At 40.2% G+C, this 25,947-nt stretch overlaps 2 protein-coding genes across 2 annotated transcripts; one reads left to right on the top strand and one right to left on the bottom strand.

Moving 5' to 3' along the window:
• The first annotated feature begins 355 nt into the window (after positions 1-355).
• On the top strand, positions 356-25,711 carry LOC6048309 (neprilysin-4). Its single transcript, XM_038264868.1, has 14 exons — positions 356-723; positions 15,792-15,942; positions 21,807-21,918; positions 22,310-22,404; positions 22,748-23,041; positions 23,094-23,352; positions 23,408-23,654; positions 23,707-24,387; positions 24,439-24,598; positions 24,662-24,710; positions 24,873-24,940; positions 24,996-25,126; positions 25,183-25,347; positions 25,403-25,711. Exons 2-14 carry the CDS (start codon positions 15,900-15,902, stop codon positions 25,580-25,582), a joined length of 2,484 nt encoding a protein of 827 aa, XP_038120796.1. The 5' UTR covers positions 356-723; positions 15,792-15,899; the 3' UTR covers positions 25,583-25,711.
• Positions 7,078-10,581, bottom strand: LOC119768899. Its single transcript, XM_038260684.1, has one exon. The coding sequence runs from the start codon at positions 10,579-10,581 to the stop codon at positions 7,078-7,080; it is 3,504 nt and encodes a 1,167-aa protein (XP_038116612.1).
• Positions 25,712-25,947: the final 236 nt, after the last annotated feature.

Below are 25,947 nucleotides of genomic sequence, written 5' to 3'. Positions count from 1 at the left end.
ATTAATTTTTCAATCTCTTACAGAAAAAAATCCTTAAAGAGAACCGATTTCCCCTACCAAAAGCCACCATACACCTTCTCACGTGAGGACAACACGGGACCAGAATGCACTAATCGAGCCCCCGTCTATCAATTGTTATATGTGTCTAGTAGGTGTACTGTTAAGTTATGCACACACGTCCAACACACACACACAAGTCCACAATGCCACAACACACAATCAATCGGTCAGCGGCAGTCCTTCCCCCCTCATCATCATCGTCGTCGTCACTATCATTATAATCATTAGATAGGTGGCGGCCAGCGATGCAGCACACCAGAACCGGTTCGATTCCACGACTATTTTTTTCATTCAAGTTTTTCCGCTGAAAGCTTTCAGTATCCCTTCCGGGCTCTAGCGGAGCAGAACAACTTCTGACCACACCATCCATTCCGGAGTGACCCACCGGACACTGGAAATCTTGTTGCTGGAAAAAAAACCCTTAAAATGTGGTGATTGAAAAAGTCTCCTTTTCTTTTCCCGTTGCCTGTGTGGTGGTGGTGAGTTTTGGCTTCCAAGAGAATTGGGAAAAAGTGGATTTTCGTGGAAGCAACTGCTGCGAAACTGGCGAAAGTTGGAAAAGCCCAAGCTGCACACAACAAGGACGAGGACACACAACTAGACACCGAAAGGAGCAGCAACAACGACCGTGCAAAAGCATAGAAAATCGAAACACTGCACCAGGTGAGTCCTTGTTAGGCAGTGGGAAATCAATGGAACAATTCGGTCGTGAGGACCTGAAGGAAGGAAATGAAGTGAAAATGTGGTTTAAAATACAAAAATACAAAAATACAAAAATACAAAAAAAAAAACAAAAAAACAAAAATACAAAAATACAAAAATACAAAAATACAAAAATACAAAAATACAAAATACAAAAATACAAAAATACAAAATAAAAAACAAAAAAACAAAAATACAAAAATACAAAAATACAAAAATACAAAAATACAAAAATACAAAAATACAAAAATACAAAAATACAAAAATACAAAAATACAAAAATACAAAAATACAAAAATACAAAAATACAAAAATACAAAAATACAAAAATTTGTATTTTTGTATTTTTGTATTTTTGTATTTTTGTATTTTTGTATTTTTGTATTTTTGTATTTTTGTATTTTTGTATTTTTGTATTTTTATTTTTCATTTTTTATATTTTGTATTTTTATGACACATGTTTGCATGTTTTTATTTTTTATGTTTTATGACATTTGTATATTTTATGTACCTATATTTTTATATTTTATATTTATTTTTGTATTTTTGTATTTTTATATTTTATATTTTGTATTTTTGTATTTTTGTATTTTGTATTTTGTATTTTTGTATTTTGTATTTTTGTATTTTTGTATTTTGTATTTTTGTATTTTTGTATTTTTGTATTTTTGTATTTTTGTATTTTGTATTTTGTATTTTTGTATTTTTGTATTTTTGTATTTTTGTATTTTTGTATTTTTATTTTGTATTTTGTATTTTTGTATTTTGTATTTTGTATTTTTGTATTTTTGTATTTTTGTATTTTTGTATTTTTGTATTTTTGTATTTTGTATTTTTGTATTTTTGTATTTTTGTATTTTTGTATTTTTGTATTTTTGTATTTTTGTATTTTTGTATTTTTGTATTTTTGTATTTTTGTATTTTTGTATTTTTGTATTTTTGTATTTTTGTATTTTTGTATTTTTGTATTTTTGTATTTTTGTATTTTTGTATTTTTGTATTCCACCTCCTTTTTTGAGGCTCCTTACCAGGTCGTGGCTAAACCACATGCCAGGATGAACTTGCACACTCCGCTGAACTGAAAAGCAGAACGATTGACTTTGAAACAAGCAATTGGCGAAAAGCTGGAAATCGAATCGGAACCAAAAAAAACTTCTCCAGCTCGTCCATTAAGATTGTCCTTCTGGTGTTTCATCGTTGATTTTGGTCGCACACATGTGATGAAACTTTATTGATATAGCACTCTGTTTGGATGAAGACACATCGCTTGCCGGACAAAGTTTCAAAATGACTCTTTGACATTGCATCGAAAAAAAATCTTCTGCGCTTCACCTTCAACGGACATTTGTTTGTTTTAATGAAGAACATGTTGCATACTTTTCGGCGAATCGACGTTAAAAAGTTCGTTCAAAACACTGTGCTGGAGTTTGTCGAAATTGCCGACAACTTTTTCTCGTGCCCCTTTTGGAAATGTTCCTTTCAAAAGGACTAAAACGAAAAAGTATTCAATAAAACAGATTCCCACAAAAGGCGTGGGAAAATCCACTCTGTGGTCACTTTCCGTGAACAAACACCCCTTTCAAATCCATTCGTGCCTTCTCTAATTAACGACGCCCCGTTGGTTGACGTTATGCCGGCAAAGCAGGCGCAATTGCGTGTGCTTTGACGTGCGCGCCTGAATGTATGCACGCTTCGTGTCGCCGCCCAATAGATGGCCAGGGTGGTTTCCGTTAATAAGCGGCCCATTTCCGTTTTGTCGCTTGTTTGGATTGACCGGTAATTTTGCTTTATGTCATCACAGAGTGGTGGACTGAACACTTTTAATTGACATGAATAATTGAAATAGTGCTTTAGTGGCTAGCACCAAGCACGTGACGTTTAACCGCTGAAAAATTCAGAATAATTCCAAGTAGTAACGTCGTTAATCTGTGCCATCACCGTATTATCTCACATAAGTGCACTTAGTAAAAGTTACACTACCTTCCTGCTCATACTCTGTAAGCTTTTCCGACCTCCAGATATTTCAGCGTACTAAATAAAAACTGTCACTCACGCTAATATGTCCCGGGCACGTGACAAATAACCTCATTTTTTCCTCCGTATTCCGTTAAGGTCACATAATCCAGACAATCCAGTGCGCATTAAACGACTTTGGTTTAGTCCCTTCTCGAATGTTTCTCCCAGCCGGCAAAGTTTTAATGAATCTGCCACAAATTAGCGGCGTGTCTAGCTTGAAGCGCTCTGTGGTACCATATTTTTTTATTCGTTGTTGTTGTCATTCTACACGGGTGTATACTTTTAGGGGCCAAGCCAAGGAAATGGTTCGCTGGAAGTAGAATTGCAGGCGCGTGCATTTGCTGAGGGGTGTGCGGAAAAGCCACAGTTGATGTGTGTTACGTATTGTGGCCCGATTGTATCACGGAAATGGAAAATTTCCGTAAACGTGAGTGAATGTTTACAGAGTCGGTGTAAAAATAACGGACAAAGAACTGCTAGTAATGTGAGGGGGGCTTTTTAAGGTATTGCAGGTAATGCTTACAAATTACTGCGACTACACTGCTGTAGTTGATTCTTTTTTCAAATTTCACCTTGAGATTTAATTTTAAATTACCAAAATCTGTACACATTTTTTAAGAGTTATCAAAATAAAACAAGCAAATTTCAGAATCGAGTAATCTTGGCTGTCAATGGTTGGCTTTTTTCTGGATTTTCACAAATTTTCAATTTCTTTTCGATATATTTGTAAATTTTACTTTAGGTTTTTATTTAAAAAAGATCCGGTTATTTTAATAATTTAAAGAATTTTGCATTTTGGACCACAATTTGTTAAGGAAAGCACACCTTATTTTATATTCACTTCCAGTTTATTTTCAAATATATTCTAGATATGTTTCATTTATTTGCTATTATTTTTCGATGAGGTTCCGTTTTTTTCCATTATAAAAACCATTTATGTACGTTTTTTAAAATTATTTATTTCATTTGGTTACCAATCATTTGTTATTTATTTTATTTTTCAATGATTTTTCCTTTTTATTGTTTATGTTGCATGTATATATAACTTTTGAGTTGTTCTTTACGATTTCGCAAAGTTTTTCGTGATTGTTATATTTTTGATTTGTATTAAACTTTGTCCCATGCATTCCCTATGTCAAAAAAGTCATTTTGCATCATAACTTTCCTCTAAACAAGTCTCCATACTTTTTTAGGGGATGGTCATTCAAAATGGGTTTGTAAATGTTTGATATTCTGTACCTTGAGACGGGATTTTCTAATCGATTTGGTGTCTTCGGCAAAGTTGCTAGTTATGATTAAGACTTTTCAGAAAATAGGAACACGAAAAAAACTCCTTTTTACTTTTATGACTCAAAATTTAAATTCCAAAAATACATATTTTTAAAATTTTGGAAAATTTCGATACGTTTTATTAGACTGAAATGTCTTTTAAGCCATAGTACTTGATGGTGAAAAATCTGGGTTAGTAGTAGGGCTAGTGATTTTTCACAATTTCACGTGCGCTGCGTAATCCGTGAAATTTCCCTTTGACCGTGAAATTTGATAAATACCGCGAAATTCAAAATAATAGACTGTCAAATTGTTCCTCAGTTTATTTAAATATAGATTTTTAATTGAAACAACTCACAAAATTTTTAACAAGTATTATGGAACTCATTTCGAACTGTTTATAACTATGTATTACGAAATTCTCCAGCGAAATATGTTTTGGTTGTAACATGCTAGGGATAAAACAATATGAAGTTCAAAGCTTGTTGTCCACAACGAGATTCAAAACTGCAAAGAAAAAAAACCTATTTGCAATGAATTTGATTTTTCTGCAATTAAAAAAACAATTGTGAGTTTTTTTGGAAAAGGCCATATACGCTATTGTGATTCATATGTTAATAGGACCTTTAAAAAAAACTCTAGAAATGTTAAAACCCTTTTTTCAATAAAATTTTACCTAAACTTTTTTGAAATATTCCGATTTCTCTTTCGCTCATAAGCAAAAAATAGTTCTTTTATTTACTGATACAACTGTTGGTGTATTTATCGCTTAGGATGTGATTTATTTTTAAGATATTTAAGCAAATTAAATTTCTAATATCTCAGTAAAAATAGGATAGCTGAATGTTAATCTGTTAATGAAAATTCTGCAAAATTACACAAAATTTAACACAAAATTATATTGTTATGAATATTTTGTAACAGAGGTTAAATTTTGTATCAAGTGCTACTAACATGATCAGTAACTTTTCTGTACAAAATTATTCACAGTTTTGTGTTAATTTTAGACCGATTTTAGAATACCGTGAAATTGCAGTGAAATTCCAATGTTTTGAAATTAGCATGCCACGTAATTTCATTTTTAGCTGTAAAAAATCATTAGCCCTAGTTAGGAGATAGAAAATTTTCAAATTTTGAAACATCTTAAATCCGGATAAAAAATAATACAAAAAAAATTAATACAAAACCGGATTTGCAATCGAAAAGTAATTAACTTTTCTTTATATAAAATGTTCCATTTTCAAGTACTTTTAGGTAGACATTTTCGTTTTTTTTTTTGTTTTTTTTAGTTTGGTTTAAAAATATTTTTGAAAAGCTATGGAATTTTTCTATACGGAACTTAAAAAAATCGAGCAATTTGAGATTGTTAAGCTAAGAATTCTGATTTTCAATGTCGAAAAAAAATCAAACTTTTGATTTTTTATACCACACAAAATAATTTCAAAATTTAAAAAAAAGGCTTCACTTTTAAAAAGTTCCAAAAATAGATTTAGATTTTCCCTTTTTTATATTTTAGACCAAATTATTAATTTAAAGAATTATTAGTATTGAAAAGTGTTCGGACCCAATCCCGTCTGGCCACGAAACGCGTTCTCACCTGTACCGTTTGCGCTGTCGCTCCTTTCTACGTTGTGTCTAGTTGTTGTGTGTTTGTCCTTCGTGTGTTGTGTCGTCCTTCTGTGTCCCGAAAACTCTCCTTCCAGATTCCCTTCCGTTCCTACCGTGCTCGTTTCCTCTTCCCTTTTTCTTTGTAGGTTCCACAGGTATGTCTCCAGAGCAGCAGAATCGACGGCGACCACAGGTAAGTATCCCGGGTAAGTATTTTCCTTCCACAGGTAGCAAACAAACGACTTTCACGATAGGAAAACTACAATTTTATTTAACTAAAAGATTCTTCTTCTCTTCCTTCTTTATTCGCGCGAAACGTAAACAAATCTCCTCAGAGAAACGCGAGACGACGACCGGCTGCGACGACGATTTATTTGTACTGATACTACACTCAAGCAGTGCAAAAAGGAATGCAAATAAAACACGCGATAGTGCGCGTGATCTGCACGATCAACCACACCACTACAGTTGCCCTGCCGTGTGCACACGCAAGATAGAAAATTATAGCAAAACAGAAATCTATGCTACACGGCAGGGTGACTACTCAAACTAACGTTTGCGACCAAACATTCCGGCCACCAAAATTCTGTAAGAATTTAAAACTAAAGAAAAACCTAAACCTAATTTCGCTTCCTTAGCTACTTAAAACTAGCACTGTTTAAAATTCAAATAATCTTCTTAGCGCCTTCTTCGCCCATCTCCGTTGCGCTGCATGGATGTCGGTTGACAGCGATTCCTCCGATTACGGTGCGCCTTGTGACGGTTGAGGGTTGAAGGCGTTCGAGTCTGCCCGATCGAGTCCTCTCGAAAGGCAGCAAGCAAACTCGGGATGCTTGTCGCTTGTAGACAGCACCGTTCGGCAGGCGCAGCTTCACGACCCGGACGACGCCATCAGGGCCGGGTAGACCTCGACGATGCGGGCAAGAGGCCACTCGATTGCCGCCTTGTTGTCCTCCTTGAGGACTACCATCTGGCCAGCCTTCAGCTGGGTTGCTTGCGGGAACTTCTGGTTCTGATTGTGGAGTTGCGAGATGTACTCGCCTCCACCGCTTCCAGTGCTGCTGCACCAGTTGTTGCAGCTGCTGGTAATGCTGCAGCCGGTTCGTGGGGATGTCCGAATAGTCCGGATCTGGGATCGCCAGCAGCGACGTTCCGGTCAGAAAGTGCCCTGGTGTGAGCACGTCCAACTCGTCCGGATCCTCGGAAAGTGGAGTGAGCGGACGGGAATTCATCGCTGCTTCGATTTGCGCGAGGACAGTAATCATGTCCTCGAACGAGAGTTGTCGCTGGCCGAGCACGCGGATGAGCGACGTCTTGGCGGACTTTACCGCCGCCTCCACAAGCCACCGAAATTCGGCGCTCTCGGTGGGATAAACTTCCAGTCGATGCCACGACGAGAAGCTTCGTTGGTGACCTCCTCGATCACCGTAGGGTCTTGCAACAGATCGTAGAGCTCTCGCAGATGGTTGCTAGCTCCTGAAAGTTCAGGCCGTTGTCCGAGTGGACTTCCGAGGGCAGGCCTCGGCGCGCAACGAAACGTCGCAGGGCCGCAAGAAACGCCGCGGTCGTCAGATCCCCTACAAGCTCAAGGTGGACCGCTTTTGTGCTGAAGCACACGAACACGGCGATGTACGCCTTCAGCGCAGCTGCTCGACGGTGTGCGGGCTTCAGGTAGACCGGGCCACAATAATCTACACCGGTGACGGTGAACGGACGAGAGGGAGTTGTACGAGGCTTTGGGAGTTGACCAGGGGGTTGCTTGACAGGGACAGGGTTGCTTCGGAAACATCGCACACAGTTCCGATACGTGTAGGTTGCCAGTTGTTTGCCACTTAGCGGCCAAAACTCCTGGCGAACTTGAGCGAGCGTCATGCGAGGACCAGAGTGGAGGGAAATTGCGTGGTACGCGACGGCTACTTGTCGCGTGAAAGTGTGACTGTTGGGGAGTATCATGGGATGCCGGGTGGAAAACGATTCGCCTGCGAGTCTAAGCCGGCCACCAACACGGAGTACGCCCTGCTGATCCAGAAACGGGTTCAACAGCTTCAACGACGAATGGGCGGGCACGAGTCGGTGGTTCGCGAGTGCCTTGATCTCCGTGGCGAAAGGTTCCTGCTGTACACTGCGCACCAGCGCCAGTTTGGCTTCCTTCAGCTCGCCGACGGTGAGGTACGACGTTGTGGATGGCTTCTTGCGACGCTGACAGTTCCGAGCAAACCTCATGCAGTACGCCGTGATCCTCAGCAGCTTCCAATAGCACGCGTAGCGATCGATGAGCGGGTGAGGTTCCGGGGATTCCGACACCACCAGAATGTTCTTCTTCTTCTCCAACAGTTCTTCGGCCGGATCTTCGGTCTCCTCGTGCTTCGCCTTGCTCCAATACTCCTCGAATGCCTCCAACCAGTGCGGACCTTGAAACCACAGACGCAGTCCAACGAGATCCTTCGGCATCACGCCGCGCGAAACGAGGTCCGCCGGATTCTCCGTCCCCTTGACATGGTTCCAACGATGTCCCTTCGTCAGCTCCTGAATGTGCGAGACTCGGTTCGCGACGAACGTTGGCCAGACGTACGATGGCGACTTGAGCCACGCCAGCACGACTGTCGAATCTGACCAAAACCAAGTTTCCGTACCCTCCATCTTGAGAGCTTGGACCACTCTACTGTACAGCCTCGCTGCCATCAGAGCCGCGCACAGCTCCAGTCTCGCTAGAGTTACCTTCTTCAAACCTGCAGGCCGCGACTTCGCCGCCAACAGGCAAATCTTGACCCGTCCTGATGGGTCAACTGAGCGAACGTATATGCATGCTCCGTATGCAGCCTCCGATGCGTCCGCAAACACATGGAACTCGACGTGCGCTGGATTCTCCACGAATGCGCACCTGTCGACTGCTATCTTGGCTAACTCGGGTAGTTGCTGGTGGAATTCCGTCCATTGTGTCGCCAGCGCCGGCGCCAACGGGTCGTCCCACCCTTGCGTCGCTACCCACAGCAGCTGCATCCGGATTTTGGCCCATGATATCACCGGGGCAGTGATTCCGCTCGGATCCCACAGCTGGGCGATTATCGAGTAGACCCTTCTTCTGGTCCACGGTCCGCTCACGGACAAACTCGACACGTCGATTCCCAGCACATCTGGCCCAGGTTGCCAGTTGATGCCCAGCGTCTTCACCTGCTCCTGATCGAAGTTGAGCTTGGTCTGCGTCCCCAGATCGTCCGCAGCTAGCCCCGCCAACGCCCCTGTGGCGTTTGACACCCACTTGCGCAGCCTGAAACCGCCCTTCGGCAGCAGCTGCTCCAGCTCTTGCCGCAGCAAAAGCGCTTCTTCCTCGGACTCCGCTCCTCCGATGAAGTCGTCGACGTAGAAATCCCGCAGCAGAGCTTCCCTCGCACGTTGGTACACTTCACCTTCATCATGCGCCAGTTGCTGGAGACATCTTGTCGCTAGGTACGACGATGGGGCCAGGCCGAAAGTGACCCGAAGCATCTCGTAAGTCCGAATGGGCTCCGACGGTGACGGCCTCCACAAGATCCGCTGCAGAGGGGTGTCGTCGGAATGCACCTTGACCTGCAAGTACATCTTCTCGATGTCAGCGACGAGAGCAACCTGCTTCTTCCGGAAACGAAGCACCAGGTCAAAAAGCGGGTCCTGGAGAACTGGGCCCACCATGAGCGCTTCATTCAACGAATGATTTGACGTCGTCTTCGCCGAACCATCGAACACCGGTCGAATCTTCGTAGTTGTGCTCGATTCCTTGAACACCGGATGGTGAGGAAGGTAGCACTCAAGGCGCGTGTCGCCCTTCAGCTCCTCCTCCGATACCAATCTCATGTGGTCCTGCTCGAGATAAGTGTGGATCGCTTCGCTGTAACGCACCCGAAGCCCTTCGTCTTTACCGAGCCTGCGCTCGAGCTGCATCAATCGTCGCACCGCCATATCCCTGGATTCGCCGATCATCTTCTCGAAGCCCAAGCGCTTCGGAAGCCGCACCACGTACCTTCCCGTAGTGTCGCGTGAAAACGTCGTCTGGAAGTGCTCCTCGCAATCCTGCTCTTCTTGTGTCTGCTTCGGTGCCTCCTGCAGCTCTTCGATGGTCCAAAATCGCTCGATTTTCTCCTCCAGGGTCGCGTTAACCGAAACATGACAACTCGGGACAGGGTTGAGGCTTCCCAAGTCCGTCTTCCCTGCTGCTATCCAACCAAAAACCGTGTTGACAAACAGCGGAAGACCTTCACCAGGACGCTGGATCTGCACCTGACCACCATTCAACAGCAAGAACTCGTAGAAGTGCTCCAATCCCAACAGCAGGTCAATCGGAGCGCGCTTGTTGAAACCGGGATCCGCCAGAACCATATCCGACGGGAGGTTCCACTCGCCGATGGCAATCGTTGCCGACGGCTGGTCCTCGGTTACTCGTTTCAGTACCAGAAACTCCATCGGTACGGTATAGTTCGAGACGCGCGAGGCAATTATTGCCGACGCCGAGCTGTCAACCTGCATCCGTGCGCTGCCGACACCGGATATCGGTACGCTGACCTTCTTACGGGGCAATCGCAGCATCTGGCACAGCCGCTCCGAGATCAAATTTGCCTGCGACCCGCTATCAAGAAGTGCTCTCGCCGTGTGCAACTTTCCGTTGCAGTCTTTCACCGAAACGAGAACCGTCGATAAGAAGACGTGAATCCTCCTCGACTCCGCTGCCACGTTTGCAGCGTAAATGGTTGCCACAGAGCTCGTCAGAGCCTGCGGTGTGCTTGCCGTTCCCGTCCCTGCTGACGGTACGCTAGAACCAGCAGCCTGCTGCACCACCGGGGCCGGCCTGTTCGATGCCGAACCACGGACACCCGCTGGCTTCTCGGGGTGGATCAACGAGTGGTGCCTACCACCACACGTACTGCAGCGTGCAGCAATCGGGCACGTCCACATCCTATGTAGCTGATCGGGGCGAACAAAAAGATTATAAAATTTCGCTAAATTTCCACAGAGAAAAATTGTACGAAAATTTTCTCAGCTTACAAAAATAATGTTTCAGAAGTGCTTTTCTTTCAGAAATTATTTTTTAAACTTAATTTTTTTTTTAAATCAAAAATGAATGCTTAATAGAAGCTATAACTTTAATGGTATTTTTTGCAATTCCGTCGTGAAACTACTTACTTATCCTGTCATTCTTGAACGACGAAATAGCCTACTTTTCTGTACCAAAAATAACAGAATAGAATAGCAACTCAAATGGGTTCTCAAAAGTTCAACTTTTCAGCATTTGTTTCGAAAAGTAAGTAAAATTGACAAAATACATTAAAATTTGACATAAAATTTCACTTAGTGTGTGTTTTTTGGAATTGCAAAAAATTTTGTATGGAACTCGTTGCAAAACTTCATTTTTTCAGCACTCTTCGTAATTAGCTCGGTGAACCTCGTTGGATAAATGTACGACTCGTGCTGAAAAAATCCTCTTTTTGCAACTTGTTGCATAAACTACTATTTTTAATGCAAAACCGGATTTGCAATCGAAGAGTAATTAACTTTTGTTTATATAAAATGTACCATTTTTAAGTACTTTTAGGTAAACTTTTTCGATTTTTTTGTTTTTTTTTTAGTTTAGTTAAAAAATATTTTTGAAAAGCTATGAAATTTTCCTAAACGGAACTTAAAAAAATCGAGCGATTTGAGATTGCCGAGATACAGCCTCACAAAAAATTCTGATTTTCAATGTCGAAAAAAAATCAAACTTTTGATTTTTTATACCACACAAAATAATTTCAAAATTTTAAAATAAGGCTTAACTTTTAAAAAGTGCCAAAAATAGATTTAGATTTTCCCTTTTTTATATTTTGGACCAAATTATTAATTAAAGATTATAAAATTTCGCTAAATTTCCACAGAGAAAATTGTTCGAAAATTTTCTCAGCTTACAAAAATAATGTTTCAGAAGTGCTTTTCTTTCAGAAATTATTTATTAAACTTAAAAAAAATTAAAAAAAAAAACAAAAATGAATGCCTAATAGAAGCTATAACTTTAATGGTTGTTGTTGTTGTTGATTTTATTGGGGGAACTTTAACCCTATGGGTCATTCGCTCCCGAACTTTAATGGTATTTTATCAAAAAATCGTTGCTTACTTTTCGATTGCAAATTTTATTCTGCTTAAAAAAATATTATCTATTATTATGTTGTCCAGTTTACAATATTTGTCAAAAAAAACTCTATTGTATCAATAATTCATGTATCCTTAACCAGATTTTGCACTAGATCACGCACTTCGGCACATAGAATGTATTTTTGAGTACCCTAAAACATATCAAGCAATTTTGAAAATTAATATCTAAATAAGTCCTAATCACAACCTAAAATTTTGCCAAAGACACAAAATTTCAGACATCTACAAACCCATTTCATATTACCAGCCCCAAAAATTGTATGCAGACTTGCAGACTTACTTTTGACATAGGGAATACAAGGACGAAGTTTCATTCAAAAATACAAAGAAAAGTCAGCCTAACAATTTAATATTTTTGAGTGGTTTTGGTTCAACCAGATTCAAAGCCAAGAAATGTGTACAATGTACACTGTACAGTAAATGTACAGTGTACATCCATTTCCAAATTTGAAGCTTTCAACTGCTCTGAAAGGTGCTATCCCTATTCAGACTGTAGTCCCGATTCGCCCCCAGATGACGATACCCTATTTTGAGAAATAGAATAACTTTATCTGCTGTATCTCGAAAACTTTTTTATTGTGCATTTGAATTTAAATTAAAAAATTATGTCATTTTTTAAGGATTTTTTATTCAAAAAACAACGGTGGCAATTTTTTTTTTACGAATTTTTATATGGCTCAAAATTTACGTGTTTTTGTCTCTTAGTAAATATCTAAATTCTTTAGAACTTTTCCGTGCACCTTTTTTTCAGAATCAATGCCTATAATTTTGATGAAGACTGAAAATCGATCAAAAAATTCCTTCTAAAGTTAAACGTTTTCGATAATTTACGTATCTTTTGAGTGCGGACAACCGAAATTGTATTGAACTGGCGAACTAATGATTCAAAATGACCCTTAAAAGTTTGTGGCCAAACCAAAAATACAAAAAAAGAAACATGAAATTTACGGATTTCGTAGATAATTGCTCAAGGGAAATATATGTTTGTCTTTTTTTCGTTTTTCATTAACTACATGAAATTTGATCACTTTGTGCGTGGTTCTAAATTTTTGTAAACGCTTCACAGCTAAAAATTTAGTAATCCAGCTGCGTGCAAAAGTGCTGTGTGTAAAATTAATATTGCATTATTTTATGCAATTTTATGTAATTTATCGCCCTGAAATATGTAGCCCATCAGTATGGGAAACCTACTTGACCGAAATGTCAAGCTGATTCATGCTTCTATCCTAACAGCTTTTCATCGGTCTGACGGACGAGTGAGCTAAGGCGCCAGTCCTTACTGTTGGTGCTGGGTTTGAATCCCGTAGGTCGCAACTTGTTGTTGTGTTTGCAAAAATTGTACATGCAGTGTGTAATATTAAGTGTTTGTTTGACGAAGGTGATGTGCATGCTTTTGCATGCAATTTTACCATCGGATTTTTTGCTGTGTTGTTCACGATTTTGGGAACTCATCTTTCTCCGTGTAGGTCCAAAACTTTTTGCTATGCACAAACCGTGAGAAATGGCAGAGTCATCCCACACATTAGTACAATCGCAAAAATGTCCCACTGTAACAAATTTAATATTGAATCTTGGATTAAAACTCTGGAGGACCAACCATGCCACTAATACTTCAAAAACATCAAATTCCTTTTCACGTGTTAATAAAAATCCAGGTGGGACAGTTATGCTTTCCTGGACAGTTAACCAAATACAGAGCAAAACAATTCAAAAGGAAATTTCACCACCGAAAAAAGGCCCATTTGTAAGCAAATAAAGGGGGGAAACAACCAGCAATCAATTTACGATTCCGGTAGACAAACATCTCGAAAAACGGCTCAACAAATCCCCATCCCGATAGAGCCATCCAAATTGAGTTGACTGCTTATCGCAACGCCAGCCAAACATTGTCTACAAATGGGGTGGCACAAAATTGACGTTTCATGAACTCACTTTGGAAGCTTTTTTGTGTTGAATTTGATAAGCATAAGCATAAGCATAAGCATAGGTGCCCACCCGCAGTTGCTACTCCGTTATTGACCAGGACCTCCAGAAGTTACATCCACGAGCCGTGGAAGATAAGTGGGAGCTATCTTTCCTCGCTTCGCAACTTCTCAAAGGCCCCTATCATGCTGATCAATACCGGCGCCGGCCACGACCAGTGGTAGGGTCACGGGGAAGTGGATGGGAATGTTAGTCCGATACTTGAGTGATAGAGACCGCCCAATCGACTGCTTCTCCGACAAAGTATCACATGAGTTTTGAGGGGTTAGTAGATGGGTATGAGGTCAGGATTCACGAGTGGCAGTGATGTGACCATGAGCATTTTGTTTATCGGTTGAAATTTTAAATCTTAGGCAGTCGGCTGCGGAAAGATAAATAATTGATTATTTAAAAAGTTTGTTTTAATCGAACGCGTGCCAACCGAGCGGTAGTGCTATGGGCTGGACTTATCAGTATATTTTTACTGTTGGTACAATTAAGATAACGCGAGCAAATGTCAAAAATAGTAGATGAGTTAATACTAAAGCTGCCAGTTGGAATAAATTATTACGATCAACGAATATAAACGAAAAGAAAACAGGACACCACGTAACCGATTGTAGTGAAATTAAAACAATAACTTAAACGAACTTAACCGGCGGCGTGCCTTCCTATCAACGATGATAAAAGAAGGACTTATAAATTTAAAATATAAAAGACTCCAAAAATACGTTGCATAGTAACCGCGAAGTCCCGCTACTCACAATCGAATCCGAAAGATAGCTATCTAGAATTTTAAATATAGTATTAATTCGACCGCGATCCTCCAGAAATTCTTCGTCGGCGTGCCTTCCGATCAACGGTGATGTAAGAAGGGCTTTATTCATTAAAATGATTTTATATCATAAGCCTTAAAAACATATTCGTCGGCGTGCCTTCCGATCATCGATGATATAGAAAGGACTTAATCCAGCAATACGACTTGCTTGTCTCGAAAAAAGAATTCTGATCGTTTCTATCGAAAACTATGTAAAGAGAACAAAAATAAACCCATTGGCCAACGAACGCGCGAACTAAAAATATAGAAAAAAGAAGAAGAAGAAGACCAATCACCCCATGCACACAAACAGCGTCACAAAAGAGATGAAAACAACACGAATCAGAAGAAATCCAATCACCCCATGTACACAAATAGCGACACAAAAAAGATGGAAAATAACACGAAAAACAGGACTGCGCGTCCACACAGGCACCGCACTACTGATGCCATTATTTAATTATAATGACCAATCCCATGCACTCGAACAGCGACATAAAAGAGACGGAAAATAACACGAAAAACAGGACTGAGCGTCCACACAGGCACCGCACTACTGATGCCATTATTTAATTATAATGACCAATCCCATGCACTCGAACAGCGACATAAAAGAGACGGAAAATAACACGAAAAACAGGACTGAGCGTCCACACAGGCACCGCACTACTGATCAATTATAATGACCAATGACCAATCACCCCATGCACTCGAACAGCGACACAAAAGAGACGGAAAATAACACGAAAAAACAGGACTGAGCGTCCACACAGGCACCGCACTACTGATGCCATTATTTAATTATAATGACCAATCCCATGCACTCGAACAGCGACATAAAAGAGACGGAAAATAACACGAAAAAACAGGACTGAGCGTCCACACAGGCACCGCACTACTCTCTTTTTTGTGTTGAATTTGATTTGTTAAAAGTCTGGTCATCTTAAAAAATATTATTAAGAAAAAGTCTAATTTGTACCACCCTACAGCATACTATACTATCCCTCCCAAACAGTCCCCATAAATCCTGTCCCGGCTTTCATTGGGCCAATAAAAAACCCCATTAAATCACCCACTTCAGTGGATACGGGAGAGGTAGACAACAGGCCCCACTTGTTCAACTTTGTTTGTTTTGCTACTGATCCTTTAATATACATACTAAAACCATGCTAAATTTGATTTGTTTTCACGCTTTTTGCAGGTCAATTTGCCCCGTGATCGAAACGCCTCCCTGGTTTATCTGATTGAGCAGAGTTGATAATCTTGGCAGCGAAAATTGCTGACCCGCGACGAACTTCCACTTCCGGCGATGTCAACCATGCGGATCTGGACGACCGATAGTCAACACGATGGTGAGTTTAGGAATGAGTTGATTAGTTTGAAAATAGATTTTATTGAAATTTGACGCATTTTTCGATTTAAATAGATTTACTGTACCCAAGAAATAACAGGAAATAATTATAACCCTTAGGGGGTTATAACTTCAAATTAAGTACCAGACAAAGTCCAAATTAGAAACGAGTCTCGAAAATTTGTTTTCGTTGAAAAATTGATCAAATTTCATCCTTATCCAATTAACTCGTTGTTACGCGGTGGCACCACGCTAATGAATCCTCTAAGCCCACAAGAAATGTGGCAAAATTCTTCCGCGAAAGTGAAACTTTGTGGTGCCAGCCATAATTTAACCCCCTACAACTTGCTAAAGTTTGGAGCACCGACCTACGGTAAAAATGTTGTGTCTGTAATTAACTGCTGAGCGAATAATGTCTCGATCGATATTTATTTAGATGAAATTTATTCTCGGAATTGGGGCTATTCTGTCTGGCGACGACCACGAACTACACCCACCTTTAATGTGGTTATTAAATGAGTTAAATACTGAAAGCTTATGCGAATTGCCCAAACAAAATTAGAAGCACTGACTTGATTTTTGACTTATATATTTTTAGATATTTTTCAATTTTATGTTGATTGGTTTTTGCAGCAAAATTCAACAAATTAGGCATGTGATTTGATATTGATTAAAACAACATTTCTCTACACTCACTCTAAATTCACGTCATATTTAAACGGAAGATAAGCAAGGATTGTCAAATTGCGGCAATTTTTCTTACTACCTCTTAAAAATATTTCACTTAGATGATAGTTTTTGGAGAATTTAGTTAGTTTCAAAGTATAAGTACTCGAACATTTTCACAAAAATAAACATATTTTTAGATACTCAAAATTTCATCATTTGCAATATCTGGAGTTTGTTTTTTAAAAGGTCCAATAAACAAAATTTCCAGTTTTTACTTTTTGGGTGTTTTTGAAACCGCCTTGAGTCAGGGATATTAAAAAACACCCAAAAAGCTAAAACTGAAATTTTGGTTTATTGGACCTTTTCAAAAAAAAACTTCAGATATGGTTGTTAAACATTTCGAAATTTTGTATGCATTTCCACTGTTTTAGACTTTTTGGAATGCCATACTAAATTTTTGACAAAATACCGTTTTTTTGAAAATGATGAAATGTTTATCATTTGCAATATGGGTATCAAAAGAATCGAAACGCTTCGAATTCCGGACACCTCATATTGTTTTATAAATTATTTGGATATAAGTTCGCATTATGAATGTCAAAACTGGGTTATTTGATGAATTCTAACATCAACCTTCATTTGAAGTTTTTGTTAACACTTTAGATAATACCAAAACAATTAAATAAAATTAAATAATAAGTTTATCAAAAATTTGAAACATTTCACTGGAATATTTCATAGGCATCTGAAGCACCGAGAAGGCAAAGCAGAAATTTATGGTTTTGATTTCCTTAAATTCTTGCAAATTTGTGCATAACAAATCGATTGGACTGATGTTAACTGATTATTTGAGACCTATAGAATGCCATTCACTAACATCCGGAATTCGAAGCAAAAGTGTCCAGATTTAGAGTGAGCTTTAATCATTGTCCGGGATTCGAAGCACAACAAGTCAATTTAATTTTTAAATTTTAATGAAAAATTGTTAGAAAAGGCATATTTTGCATGCATTCTCTTAAAACTGACTGACGTTAGGTGTTTTCAATGTTGAGGGGTTTTAGAATAATTAACTAAAATTTCATAAAATACCGAAATTTAAAAAAAATCTATAATTTGGATTATTCTGCATTTCCACTTTTTTAGTTTTTTCAGAATAAAATTTTCCCTTAATACTATGTTTTTAAATTGAAATTTTCTTTATTTAAAATAAAACCATCAAAAGAATCAAGTTTATGGAATTAAAAACTCAATTTTCAAAAATAACATATTTCTTTAAATACTCATGTTTTCATTATTTACATTATGGGTACCAAACGAATCAAAATGCTGAATGTATTTTTTTAATTTTAATGTTTTTAGAATAATATACTACAATTTTCATAAAAATATGTTTGTTTTACTTCTAATACTTTCAATAAATTCATATTTACCTTCCTCACCTTTTTTATTTAAAATACTATGATTTTTATGACAAAAAATCGAAAAACATAAGGTCGAATGGACATAACGTCGAAAGTGGACCAAAGGACAAATAAAACATAATAATTTACAAAAATATAATTTTTTTTTTTTAATTTATACGGATATTTTTTTTAAGTCAGGATTTAATGTTATCGAAAGGAAAAGGATAGAAAACTTGCTACAATATCAAAAAAAAAAAAAGATTTTCGTATTTGAAACAATGATAAAGTCAATGAAGTATTTCAAAAATTATTTTTATAATTAAAAAAAACTTAAACAATATTTCAAAAGAAGGGTTATTTAAAAAAGAACCGCTCATATTTGACAGAATGGAAAAATCACAAATAATTAACGACAATCAAGAATAGGTTTTAAAAAATAAAATAAAAATTTAAAAATATTTAAAAAAGTCGAACATTGTTTTGGAAGAACTGCTCATATTTAAAAAAATGGAAAACCCCTAAAACTTATGATGATGGCCAAGAATAGGTAGTTTTTTTTAATGAAAATAAACTTCCAAAATATTTTAGAGCTGCGATACTTTTTAATAAACTGCTCATGTATGAAAGAATGGAAAAACTCGCAAAAATATTATTACAATCAAGAATAAGTTGTTTTGAAAATTAAAATAAAAGCGTCAAAAATATTTCAGAAACCAATTTTGATTATAATTTTTTTACTTTTTTAGGAAACCGCTTAATTTTAAAGTAAAGAAAAAATTTCAGAAAACATTGCGACAGTCATAAATTGGATGTTGGAAAAAATTAAAAATTAAAATTATACGTCGTTTTATAAAAAGAAATGCTCATGTTTGATAATCTGGAAAAACTCACAAAAAATTTACGGCAAATAGGATGTCTTAAGAAAAAAATATTTGTTAGGTCGCCTTTTTTTAAACTGCTCATGTTGGAATGAATGGGAAAACATACAAATTAATCACAACATATTTTTAAGGGAAAGGAACATTCGGCCTTTTGTCTTTCGATCTTTTAGCATTCGACCTTTTGTCCATTCAACCTTAAGTTTCAAAAATCAATTACCAGAGTCTCGGCCCGAAACTTCAAACACGAACAAAAGCAGCGAACCGAAGATTGGCAATGACGTTTTGGAATTTTGACAATTTGGAACGCATGAATTACCCCATTATCGGATTCCCGCATGGGTGATGTGGAAATTGTTGCACATGGCTGAAGTTGGGAATTTTGCAACTTATTTTAATTTATGCTAAATTTCAAAATTTAAACACGAATCTACAGTGAATCGATGTGAAAACTAAAGATACACAAAAGCCACGATGATTTGATGTGCAATCTTGGTCAGAATCGCGAAAAAATAGGTTTAAATTGAAAAATAATAATAAAATAAAATTTGGTCTAGAATTTAACCAAAATTTTGTCTGTTTTGTAAGACTTAATGTTATTGCACAATGGATATAGAATTTTTTACAAAAAAGTAAATTTTTCGGTTCGTCCACAAACAATCTCATGTTTGTAAACAAACGACGCCATATTGCCAATGTTGTTCGGTAGCTCATATCAGGCCATCGCCGGGGCCCTGTCAATTACCCAGAAATACACATCATATTCACCACGCATAAGCAGCCTTAATCGTCACGGCCTACTCAGCGATCCCAAACGATAAATAAACAATCCCTGAAATTGTCTGTACACCCAAAACCACTGCAACCCCCATGCACCAACCCTCCGGACGTGGCTCTCCACCGTCAGACAAATATTTCATATTTCCCCCCTCAGGGACATCAGAAAGCACTGACTGCCAAAGCCGAAACGCTCCAAGTCTGTGAATATTTACCAAGTTGGTACAGCCGGCCGCCGCCATCTTTGCATAATTTATACACCGGCTTGTTTCCGGCGTTGTCTCTGTGCGTGCACAATGTCGCGCGCCTCGTCGAAGCCAGCTGTGACAGGCCGTTCCATTATGGCGGCGCGACAACGCCATTATGGCAAGCCGTTCAATACTTTTCCCACGGCCTACTTTATGTGTGTGTGTTCTTTTTTTTTATTAAAGCCCATGTTCAGTGTGTGTACACGAGTGTTGGTAAACGTTATTATTTCCTATTGATTACTCCTCCCTTAAAGGACAATGCCCTCCGCAATTCCTTTTTTTTTTTTTTTGTTATGTCCGTGGTGGACATTTTTCAACGAAAGTTTGTTGACACATTTCCACCCGATGACAGCGCGCTGATTTACGACTGCAGTTCAGTGACCAATGAATTTAATATTATTTGTGCCATTGACGGGGAAAATAACGGAAAGTGAAATGACAGCTTGTGATTGGTTGTCGATGAATAATGTAAACAATAAAAATTAACGACATGGATGAGAATGGAGAACGAGTTTACCAAAGCGATATTTCCAAGATTTTTCTTTGAATTTTCTGAAGGTTATGTTTTCCAATCTGTCTTTTTTGGGAAGAATCGTTCGTTTGACACTTTTTTAGTTTGTACCCCGTTGGTTGGTCAAAGGGAAACTAAAAAGTGGCGATCTGTCACTTTTTACACGGCGCTCACGCACACTGTCAAAACAAACGTTTGGTAATGTGTGTGAACTCCGTGTAAAAGAGGTGAGCAATTCTTTTTTTTTTGTATTTTTTAATCCGACTGAAACTTTTTTGGTGCCTTCGGTATGCCCAAAGAAGCCATTTTGCATCATTAGTTTGTCCATATAATTTTCCATACAAATTTGGTAGCTGGCCATACAAAAATGATGTATGAAAATTCAAAAATCTGTATCTTTTGAAGACAATTTTAGATCGATTTGGTGCCTTCGGCAAAGTTGTAGGTATGGATATGGACTACATTGAAAAAAAATTGTGCACGGTAAAAAAAAATTGGTACAGAATCGTTCGTTTGACACTTTTTTAGTTTCTACCCCGTTGGTTGGTCAAAGTTAAACTAAAAAGTGGCGAACTGTCACTTTTTACACGGCGCTCACGCACACTGTCAAAACAAACGTTTGGTAATGTGTGTGAACTCCGAACTTTTTTTTTGTATTTTTTAATCCGACTGAATTTTCATGCATCATTTTTGTATGGCCAGCTGCCAAATTTGTATGGAAAATTATATGGACAAACTAATGATGCAAAATGGCTTCTTTGGGCATACCGAAGGCACCAAAAAAGTTTCAGTCGGATTAAAAAATACAAAAATTAAAATTTAAGAAAAAAGACCGATTTCGTAGAGAATTGCTTAGGTGTCAAACTAAAAAGTTACCCCGTTCGTTTGACATCGCTTGGTGTCAAACCATCGGGGTTTGGGGTATTATATTTTGACATGATCATACACATTTTTAAAATTTGTAAAACAAATATTTCAGGTAACAGTTTAGTGTATAGTTTGTTTAAGCAATATTGTTTCACCCCCTGTTTTTTTCTGGGATTTATTTTCAAATTTGCAATTTAAATTAACATTCTTGAATTAATCTTGCTATACTGTGACCAAAATTCGAAATTTTAATCAAAACTCGACTTTTTAAAAGCATTACTGTATGAAACAACAAACATCAAAAGTGATATAAAAAATTGACTTCTTTTTGGTATCTGCTCAACTATTACTTTCTGAAAAATTGCATAATTTTCCCAACAATTCCGCCATTACCACTAATAGTCGTGCTAATTCCTTCCACATGTTTGTTCTCACCCATTCACTTCTACACTCCGCTCATTAATTCATATTATGGTTACGTTGAATCGACCCGCCTTGTTCTTCCTTTTTAGGTCACATAACTGACAACAAAAACAACATAAATCATACCGACGCCGCCGGCGGAAGTACGCCCAGCGATGCGGCCAATGACTCCAACCCTTACCTGGTGGGGGTGCAATCTAGGTGAGTTGGCGGGTTTTTTTTATCATCTATTCTAAAAATATTTGAAAAAAAACAACAATAATGATACTTTTCGAATTTAAATTTAAAATTTGAAAAAAAAAAATCTAGGACGAGGAAAAAAAAGTTTATCCGGTAATCTTCAAGTTTTTGCTATAAAATGATCGTCTCCTAAAAAAGTTTGAATATAAAAACAAAACATTTTAAACGGGCTTTGTGAAAATTGTGACCATTTGGAACAAATCCGGTCGCATCCTCTACATAATTTGCATATCAAATAAGTCAATTGAATCCCAATTCATCGTCTTTCAAATCGGTTCAATAATCTTGCTATAATGGACAATAGTTGCCGGTCCGATTACTAATTCACTTTCCCTGTACAATCCCGATACAGGTTTCGCCGGCGCTATTACCACAAATCTATTTTCATCGCGCTAGTTGTCATCATCATTATTCTCCTAATTGGAATCATTGTTATTGCCTGTTTGCGTAAGTATCCGGAAGGGGGTGGGAAGTTTGGGAGAGGTAACCCAGTCTTGGGCCGATAATTTGATGTTGCTTTGATCTTTTACTGTGTTGACAGTTCAATTATGGCACCGCCGGCGTCCCCATTATGGCACAATGACAGTTCTACCAAACTGTGGTTTCATTTCAGCGCATTTTCAGCGTACAAAGGCCTTTATGGCGTCGCCATTATGGCAAACTGACAGCTCTAAAATACAGCGTTTTTCTTCAAAAGGGCACATCTTCATCCTTTTTTGCTTCGTAAACCAATAACACAAAAATGTTTTCGAAAAATGTGATTTATAGCAAACCCTTTCCCTCCCACCAGTCCATTTCCCGCCGGAGATCTGCCTCAGCCCGGAGTGTCTCCGGTCGGCGGCGGACCTCAAGCAAACCATGAACACCCGGGTGGACCCGTGCGAGGACTTTTACGCCTTTACCTGCGGCAACTGGGCCGAGGATCACCCGCGGCCCGAGACGTACACCAGCTACGACTGGTTCAGCGAGCGGCAGTCCCGCATCTTGCGCAACATCCGGGCCTACCTTCAAAAGAATGACAGTGACTCGGAGCCGGAACCGGTTCGGCAATCGCGGGCCATGTACCGGGCCTGCATGAATTTGAGTAGGTTTCCGCGGTTTAAACTGGTTGAGATTTATACTAAACATTTCTTTAGCGGCCATGGATTCGCTAGGCTACGATCCGATCTTCTCCGTGCTGGGCGAGCTTCAGCTACCGAACCTGCCAACGATACTGAACCTCACGGACACGGACTACGCGGCGTACAACTTTGACTGGATACGCTCGTTGGCTAAGGTCAAGCAGCAGCTTCAGCTGGACGTTCTGTTTGGGTTTGACGTGTTTCCCGACCCGAAGGATCGCGACCATAACCGGTTGGTGCTGGGCACGATTGAGACCAGCTCGAGTTTACCCTTGTAAGTTTGGTTCAACGGGTTTTTGAGAATGCGTACTTCAAGTTCCGTTTTGCAGCAACGATCACATCCTACGGCACGTCAGGGCGGCCAAGCACAGAATTGTGGTAAGTGAGAGTGATGACGATGACGATGACGTTCTGGAAGTCGATACGGCATACCTGAAGGCGTACAAGAAGTTTATGATCGCGGCCATGAAGGTCCTGGCGAACAATACCGACTCCAAGGTTGAGTTGGACGCGCACGAAGAAAGCTTCCAAAAGGCGGCTGATATCTACGTAAAGATGTCCAAGGTCATCAAGAAGGTAGGTTGTATGATCAGGCGTAAGTAGTGGTTGATGTATCCCCCTTCTGTAGTTCGAAGATCAAGCCGAGAATGCTTCCAAGAGCAACAGCACCGAGGACAGGCTGAACTTGCACGACGTCGTCTACACAACGGCTCCCCAGCTTCAAAACATGACCGACCTGTACATAGCTCCGAAGGAGCCTTTCCCGATTTGGGAGCGCTTCCTGAACAAAGTCTTCGACGGCATTCCGGAGGCGCAACTCAACGTCAAGGAAGACCTCATTCTCACCAGCAACGCGGACATGCTCTATCTACGACTGCTCGCGGACTACCTCGCACAGACTCCGCTCGCTCACATCGAGCTGTTCATCTGGTGGACCGTGGTGGAGGAGCTGATCCTGCACACGACCACCGAGATCCGGAAGCTGCACTACGAGCACTACCAGTCGATGATGACGGTGAACGGGTTCACGCCGCGATCGCTGTACTGCACCGGAACGGTCAACAAGCTGATGGGAATGGCGGTCAGCTACGCGATCGCGGGCCAGAACTTCCTGCAGGACACCAAGCCGAAGGTTCAGCAAATGCTGCAGTACATCCAGCACGCGTTCGAGCGGCTCGTGCGGGACACGACCTGGATGGACTGGAGCACGAAGCGCGCCACGCTGGACAAGTCGGAAGCGATGCGCAGCTTGATTGGCTTCCCCGAGTGGATTCTGGACGAGGAGCAGCTGAAGAAGCTGTACGATACGGTAGGTTGGGTAGACTGATGCGCTTAAAATGCTTAAAGGGTTTTGTTCCAGCTCGACATCAGCGACTCCCAGCATCTGGACAACATGCTGCAGATCATACGGTTGAGGAACGTCAAGAAGCTTCGCTACTGGCGACTCAAGAACATCGTCGGCTGGGACACGCTGCCGACAAACGTGAACGCGTTCCACACCTTTCAGGACAACGCGATCAGTAAGTATCGTCTTCAACGAGTCCGTAAAGCGTACCCTAACCTCTTTGACATTCCCCGTGCAGCTATTCCGATAGCGATCCTGCAGTACCCGTTCTACCATCTGGGTCTAGAGTAAGCCTGCGCTGACGTTCTAGTTCTTGTGTCGATTTTGGCCCACGTTGCACTCTTTCAGCACACTTGGCATTGCTTGCAGAACTGTAGCACTGTTGCGACGCACCCCTTCTGTCTGTCTGTCTGACTTGGTCTGAACGTCGTTCCCGTTCATTGTTTCAGAGCGCTTAACTACGGAGCGATTGGGACGGTGCTGGGTCACGAGCTGACCCACGGATTCGACGACAGTGGTAGGTCTTACGGTAAGTTGGTAGATAACCAAGATCTTACTGGAGCCCATTGCAGGTAGACAGTTCGACAAGGATGGTAACCTGAAGCAGTGGTGGTCAAACAGCACGGTTCAAGAGTACGTCAACAGGACGGCTTGTTTCGTGCAGCAGTACAGCGGATACTACATCGACGAAGCGGATGACTACGTAACTTCCGAAACTACACACATAACCTCAAAACTAAGACCCCTTTCCCGTTCCAGATCGACGGTCTGCAAACGCTCGGCGAGAATATCGCCGACAACGGTGGGGTACGCGAAGCGTACCACGCGTACAAGATCTACATGAAGCACCACCGGAAGGAGCCGCTCCTACCGGGCTTCGAGAACTACACCCACGAGCAGTTGTTCTTCATCTCGTACGGCAACGTGAGTCCCGTCTGGTCCCCTCCATGTTCAAAATTCAACCAATCTCCCCTTACAGCTCTGGTGCGAATCGCACACGGCGTCCGCGGCCAAGGCCGCCTTGGATGACACGCACTGTCCGGGCTGGATACGGCTCAAGGGCGTGCTCAGCAACTCGCCCGAGTTTAGCCGGACGTTCGGGTGCAAGGTGGGTAGCGGGATGAATCCCGCCGCCGGCGAAAAGTGTCGGATTTGGTGAAACAATATTTGCCCGGCAATCAAAAAGTGTGTGTGTTTGTAATTTTTCAAGTGCATTCAAGTACAAGGTTTTCAATTTCCAGTGCAACCCGAGTGTGATATGAAAGCAATAAACTTTTTCAAAACAGCAGCGTGGGTAGGGTTGTTTGCTTCGAAAGCCAATATTGATCGTGAGTTGGGAGATTTCTGGGAAGGGCTTGATTTACAAATGGGAGATTGATACATGAAATTTCAAATCCATGAGTGGGTATCGAAATTTCAAGGAGAAAATTTCATTTAGCATGTACTTTCTACAAAGCACGCAAAAACCATTCAAACATTCGATTTCAGCGACCTCATTTCAGTCAAATTTGAATGTCGCTTTTT

Source organism: Culex quinquefasciatus, chromosome 3 (assembly GCF_015732765.1).
Source record: "Culex quinquefasciatus strain JHB chromosome 3, VPISU_Cqui_1.0_pri_paternal, whole genome shotgun sequence".
Classification (NCBI taxonomy): domain Eukaryota; kingdom Metazoa; phylum Arthropoda; class Insecta; order Diptera; family Culicidae; genus Culex; species Culex quinquefasciatus.
This window is presented reverse-complemented; position numbering and strand designations above follow the sequence as displayed.